This window comes from Corvus brachyrhynchos, unplaced genomic scaffold (assembly GCF_000691975.1).
Source record: "Corvus brachyrhynchos isolate BGI_N302 unplaced genomic scaffold, ASM69197v1 scaffold279, whole genome shotgun sequence".
In the NCBI taxonomy this organism is placed as follows: Eukaryota; Metazoa; Chordata; class Aves; order Passeriformes; family Corvidae; genus Corvus; species Corvus brachyrhynchos.
In genome coordinates, this window is record NW_008246060.1 from 11,471,841 (window position 1) to 11,478,156 (window position 6,316).

At 41.9% G+C, this 6,316-nt stretch overlaps 2 protein-coding genes across 3 annotated transcripts in view; both read left to right on the forward strand.

Annotated features, from left to right (window-relative positions):
* The first annotated feature begins 6 nt into the window (after window positions 1-6).
* Window positions 7-2,995, forward strand: LOC103623699 (dual specificity protein phosphatase 13-like). Its single transcript, XM_008642847.2, has 3 exons — window positions 7-193; window positions 479-696; window positions 1,763-2,995. The coding sequence occupies exons 1-3, from the start codon at window positions 33-35 to the stop codon at window positions 1,960-1,962; spliced, it is 579 nt and encodes a 192-aa protein (XP_008641069.1). The 5' UTR covers window positions 7-32; the 3' UTR covers window positions 1,963-2,995.
* A 2,086-nt stretch (window positions 2,996-5,081) lies between these two features.
* Window positions 5,082-6,316, forward strand: part of LOC103623700 (dual specificity protein phosphatase 13-like) — a 23,292-nt gene continuing 22,057 nt past the window's right edge. For both annotated transcript variants that reach the window (XM_017746462.1, XM_017746465.1), the window contains exon 1: window positions 5,082-5,515. The gene's annotated coding sequence lies outside the window, so the exon portion shown is untranslated. The remainder of the gene's footprint in view (window positions 5,516-6,316) is intronic.

The following is a 6,316-nucleotide window of genomic DNA, read 5'->3' on the forward strand; positions in this document are numbered from 1 at the left end:
GGCGGGAGCCGCGTCTCGCACTGGATCTCAGCATGTCTGCGGCAGAGGCGCCGGACACGCAGGACCCTGACGGCGTTGGGACACTCCCGGAGGATGTGCCCTCCCTCAAGGAAATCGAGCAGCTCCTAAACACTGGGAGGCCCTCTTGCAATCACGTTGATGAAGTATGGCCTAATCTCTTCTTAGGGGACCTGTAAGTACAGCTTTATGGGCACACCTCTGCCATACCTTCTGTTAGTATGCCTCATGGGTGCGGCTTTAGACAGCTCATAGTTTTGCTAATTGCTGCCATTTACACTGCAGACAGCACTATTTCCGAGATAAAATTATGACTAAGATGGTGTTCCCTTCTCGATTGGCCCTTAGAAGCAATGCATAGGCTGATGCTCCAGCAAATGGTTTGGGAGATGAAATCTCACTGCTTCTGCTCTGGGAATATCTCTGCACCCATCTTGATTTGTCTTTGTCTTTTCCTTAGAGTAACAGCTCACAACAGATTTGTTTTGTGGAAGATGGGTGTGACCCACGTTTTAAATGCTGCCCATGGCACAGCATACAGCCACGGAGGCCAGGACTTTTATGGAGCAACCATTGATTATTATGGTGTACCGGCCCATGACCTGCCAAGCTTTGATATCAGCCAGTTCTTTTTCTCTGCTGCACAATTTATCCACAATGCCTTGAGCACGCCAGGAGGTACGAGATTATTGTTGGTCACATTTTGATGTGAGTCAGCAGCCTCACATAACAGGTCAGCTCCACAAGTTCAGTGGCGGACAGATCACTACACGGTGTCGTGCCAGGTGCTGGTCACCTGCACAGTGGGTGGCAGGAGAAGGGAGTGCTGTGTACGTGGATGTAGCTCTGTCTGGGTCCCAAAAAGCTGATGTGACAAAACAGATGAATGGGGAGGGGAGAGGAGGGGAGAGGGAGGGAAGGAAAGGGGAGAGAAGGGGAGAGGAGAGGAAAAATTATTTGGAAGGTAAGGCTCATTCAAAAAGGGAGAAGCAAAAACATGCATTTTAAATGGACACCCTCTTTTGAGACCGTCTTATAGCAACTGTACTTGCAAGAACAAATTAATAAAAAGACAAATGTCCTGATTTCTACAATTACCAACTGTATGAAGAGGTTCATGTATTGCAGATGAGTTTCTTGTGTGAACAGGGCCTGCAAGGCTGTGCCTCCAAGAAGATTTACCTTTACCCAAGGAAATTTACAGTGAGTTCCACAAGAAGCTGAGCTTCTTGGCAGTGGTGCAATAAAATACTAATTAACCTGTTTTACATAAAAGACCATTTCTTAGCATGAGTAAACTGGCATTAATGAAGCTGTCTCTAATATCACAAGTTCTGACTTCAAAATAGAATTACAGTTGCATCCAATTGCCTTATTATGCAATGGTACTAGGCCAGTCAGTTTTCTTGATGGCTAATGTGTGTGTGCCATCCATTCAGGCCAGATTTTAGCATTCTTTCTTGCCTAAGCAAGCTCTCTGAAACTCACGGGTCTTCTTTTCCTCATGGTTAAAACAGAATAACTTCATTACTTCAAGAGGGTTTTCTTTGATTTACCAGTGTTTCTGAGATCAGGTTGGGATCTCATGGCATTTCTCATGCAAGTGAGCGTAACAATGGCAAATTAGACTTAACTGTTAGCAGTTCATGTGATCTATCAGAAGAGTAAGAAAAACATTTAAATTAAGCTTCATGTACTGTACTGCTTCTCTTGATGATTGTAATTTTTTTTTTTTTTTTACCAGCCAAAATATTGGTACATTGTGCAGTTGGAGTAAGCAGATCAGCTTCCTTAGTCCTAGCTTATCTCATGATAAATCACCACCTCCCATTAGTTGAAGCCATCAAGACAGTGAAGGAGCATCGGTGGATTTCACCCAATCGTGGTTTTCTGAAGCACCTGCGAAACCTGGATGTTCAGCTACGGCAAAGGAAGGACTGCTGAACGAACAGCCCTATCTACATTCACTTTACTGAGTTTTACCCTTCAGAGCCATTGTGCACATACAACTTCCCATGATCAATGCACATTACAAAAATGAAGAAAATTATGCATCAAAGTAAAAGGCCAACAAGAGCAGTAAATGGTTTAACTCTGATAGCTTGGTTCCTCCAAAACCAGCATGGCCAACATCAGCACTGTAACCATTGCACAGGGTGAAACTGCTGTGCCTTGAGTGGTGCTACTGGATGAATCCACTGAAGTGGTTAAGATGGACCAAGTTTGTCCCTGGTTTGTGTTCATGCCAGAAGCAAGTTCCATAATTGCATCTAGCTGTAAAAGATGTTTGAGTCCCCTTTACTTGGGAGTGTAACATAATTGTTTTTCTCAGTTTTGTTACAGTTCTCACATGCATGTTCTCCTAAGAAAAGATTTTGTGTTTCAGGCCTGATGATGTGCCAAGGGCAGTTTCTTGAGAGCCTAGGCACTCCTACAGAAATGTTCCTCTTTTGGTGGTCTGCTAAATTATTACAGTGTTATAGAAAGCTGTGACAGCCGGAAGACCCACACCATCAGAATAAATGTCTGTGGTACTTCTGCAGCCTGGGTCAGCAAACCCCACAAGTCTTTTCTTGTTAAATATGTTTTCAAAAAGATAATGTATATCATGTAGTATATTGAGAACATTAAAAACAATATGTCAGGTCTTCAAAGCATTTTGTAATTTCAACTCATAAGTTCGCTCACATTCCAAAGTATCCCAAATCAGTTCTGTGTCAGTGGCTTTGAATCACTCATGGTTTAATATCAGGCAGACAATTAGCTTACATCAGTGGCTTGGTCTAATTGATACAAATTAGTTTTAAGCTGTTTTGAGGATGTCACTTCTCCTATCACCAGTTAATCAGTACCTAAACCAATGTGATTTTTAATACAGCATCAGCATTTGAAATTCACGCTACCACTCTGCCCGAAAATTAGCTTGTTACCTTGTGGTGAACCATGAAGTGATAATTAAATTTGTTTTTGCCCTTTACTGCTGGTTGGATTTATTGATTAGTTGACCTTATAAAGATTCGCTGCCAGATTAGGTAAATACATTTGTGCTTGCTTGTTTGCATTTGAAGCATCAGTTCTGATCATTTTATTGTCTGCTGGAAGAGACTTGCAAGGTTATTACAAGACTAATATAATGGTGACTTGTGAGTTGAACCTCTTCCTTCCCAGACCACATTGCCTCCTTCATTCTTGGAGAGGTTATGACATGAATGCTGATTCTGCCTAGCATTTAGGGGAACGTAGAAATCCCTCCCTATTTCACTGTACACAAGTGCTTTGCAAAATAAGCATATTTAAGATCCTTTCAGACATCAGTTTGACTGTTCAGATTTTCCTAAACCTTGCCAAAGAGCTCCACTGCTGAGAGAAAGGTAAGATATTGTTGTGCGAAAAGATCAAATAGGAAATCATATTTAAAACCCAACAATGCTAGGACAATCTTTATGTCTCACAAAACAGCAGAGCAGTGGAGGAGGAGCTTTGTTTGCTTTGAAGTTCTCTATTTAAATTAATAGGGATTTATATGAGTTAATATTTCATTATAATTTATACTTCATTCACATTACAGTAGGTTTTAGTCTGGAAACCTTTTGAAGACATGGCATTGAAAAATCTGAAATTCATGTGAGTGAAATAATGCATCTTAATGGCTTTAGGCTGGGCAAAATTAGACACATGTGAGCAAGATTAATGGAATCCCCCATCAGGATAATGCTTTGCATGCCCCTGAGCATCTGTCCTACAAAGCCACAGCTGTGAAAGCTGCTCCTGTTGTAAATTAGTACCTGCTCTTGAAGATAGTGCTCACCCTGGGAGAGAATTGTTTCACCGGGGCTAGAGAAGGGAAGAGCACAGAGTGAAGCTGAGTCAGTAGGGCATCCATGCCACCAATGACATGATAGTGATGTTGTAAGCAAGACTTACTTACCTCAGTGGAGGGAATGAATTAGGTAGAAACTCTTTTCTAGGGCATTGTCAAATCACAGAAAAGTGTTTTTAATCTGTGGAGTTAGTGTTGCTTATATTTCCTGCCTGTCTGTATTGCTTCTTTATATCCAGATTTACTTTGAGTGCATGTTTGTGCAGGGAAAAAGATTCCAGTCAACATAAGCAAAAACAGAAGAATAGTCCTGTAACTTCTTAAAACAGAAAGCATTGTCTGCTGCAATGTGCTAAGAGGAAAAGGGGCCTCCTCACCTGTCACTTACACTATCCATAATTCAAGTCATGATGTGACATGAAATTGGTACTTCAGTGCTTTCCACTACCAGCATGAGAACTTGTATTTTAAATGTTGGTTTGGCAAGTTAGACTAAGGAACCAAAATTAAAGAAAAATACTGCCTCCCCAGTGGCACTTCATTCAGAAAATGCACATTTGTCAAGAGGGTCTACACAACCTGGGACAAGGTGCGAGTGGGAGGAACTGTCCCAGCTACAGCTCTGGCGGACTTAAATCTGCTTAAAGTAATCACAAAACCAGTGTTACCTAAAGCGGCCCATGAAGAGTTCCAGTGAAAACTTCTCTTAATTTTATTTTCCAGTACAAGAACTCAGAGCAGCAGATGAAGTCAGTAGAAATCAGGTCTGAAACAAGAGGAGGGGTTTACATGAGCTCTGTAGCACTGTGCCACAGGATGCTGCAGAGAGTAAAAGCCTATAGACATTCAAGGGGCAACTGGAAAAGTTTGAGGGACAGAAATCCATTCAGAGTTACCAAATACTTAGAAACTCCGTCCAGATCAGCAAGCTCATAAACTGCAGCAAGCTGGAAGTTGGGAGAGTGTTATTATATACACAAGTATAATTCATGCTTTTGTGCTCTCATATTCTGTAAACATCCACTTTCAGCCACAGCCAAGCACAGGATAGTGGGCTCGGTGAACCCTGGGTAAGGCCCAGGATAGGTGCTGTCATATTTTGAACTCACCCTCAAGCTGTGCTGTCCCCTTGTTCCTGGTAGCTTATTATTAGAACTGGGTCAAATGAGGCATTTGGGACTGCGGCTCGGTTGCATTGACTGACATTTTTTTCACAGGGAAAGCTCTATGCTGGCAGGAACAGCACCATAGCTTATGTGAGGACAGGAGTAGCATCTTTTTGCATAAGATTCACTTAAAGCAGAACGTTCATTTTTCTGGCTGTTCCCCGTTGCACCAGGGACGTAGCACTGAGCTAATCCAGGGAGGCGTCAAGGCGTGAGCTGTATTTAGACTCAGCCACCTGCTTGGGAACATCAAGCGGCAGAAAGAGCCTGCTTCAGCAAAAACCTCCCCTGTGCATTCTGCAGCAGCAGCTTCCAGCAGGCCCTCCCTCCTCTGCCTGACTCTGCATGAGGCCTCCAAAGGGGTCAGCACCTGAAGACAGACCCTGTCGGCCCAGGAATGCTCTGAGCCCGGCACTCCCTCTGCCCAGGAACTGCCAGATATTTTGGACAGCTGCAAGCTGGAATTAAATCACGTGGGTGAAGAGTGGCCTAATCTCTACATAGGCAATATGTAAGTGTTATTTGAGGCTGAGCTGTTCTGAAGGGCTGGGAAATACAGTACTCATTAACATATGCTGTCCAACTTTATTTAATTAGCATTGGTAAACTTCATTGCCTTAAAATAGACTTAAGATTAGCACAGAAGAAAGCAAAAGGACTATCCATTAAAGAAAGAACCTACTGCACAGGAAAATAATTAAAAAGAGAATTAGACTCTCTTTATTGCTTTGCATTAATTTATAATTGTGTAACATATAGATTTTATTAATGCTGCAGCATACAAAGCACAAGACAGACTCATGATCCTGAGCAGCCTTAAAATTCAACAATAATTAGGTTTTACCTTTTTTGGTGTAATGTTAACTAGAATGGAATTTTTCACATTCAAAAGTATTCTGATTTTGGCTGTTTATATGACAATTTGATTTGCAGTTGAAATTTCTGACAAATCTATGGATATTCTGAATGACAGCAGACTTCACTCTTTATTTCTCAAAACTGTGCAGATGGGTGTTTCACTCTGAAGCATGGAGACAGCATGCAATAATCTGCATTCAACACGCCCAGTGCCCAATGTTATGCCAAAACAAGTTTTTTTTTCACCACCATCAGGTTGCAAACTTGTTGAAATATCTAGAAATTACTGTAATTCCTACAGGAGAGAAGCAGGAGGAACTAATGACCCTGCTGATTGCCCACTGATTACAGCTAAAAGCGGCCATTCTTTTAGCTATGAAACAGCAAACCCAAAAAATGAGCTAGGTGACATTGGGGAAATAATCTGCATTTACAAAACTTGGATTTACGAATT

Excerpts from the sequence above, each read along its gene's own strand:
- LOC103623699 (XM_008642847.2), top strand. The coding sequence starts at position 33 with ATGTCTGCGGCAGAGGCGCCGGACACGCAGGACCCTGACGGCGTTGGG. Across the intron at positions 194-478 it reads AATCTCTTCTTAGGGGACCT|AGTAACAGCTCACAACAGAT; the intron begins GTAAGTACAGCT and ends TCTTTTCCTTAG. Across the intron at positions 697-1,762 it reads TGCCTTGAGCACGCCAGGAG|CCAAAATATTGGTACATTGT; the intron begins GTACGAGATTAT and ends TTTTTTTACCAG.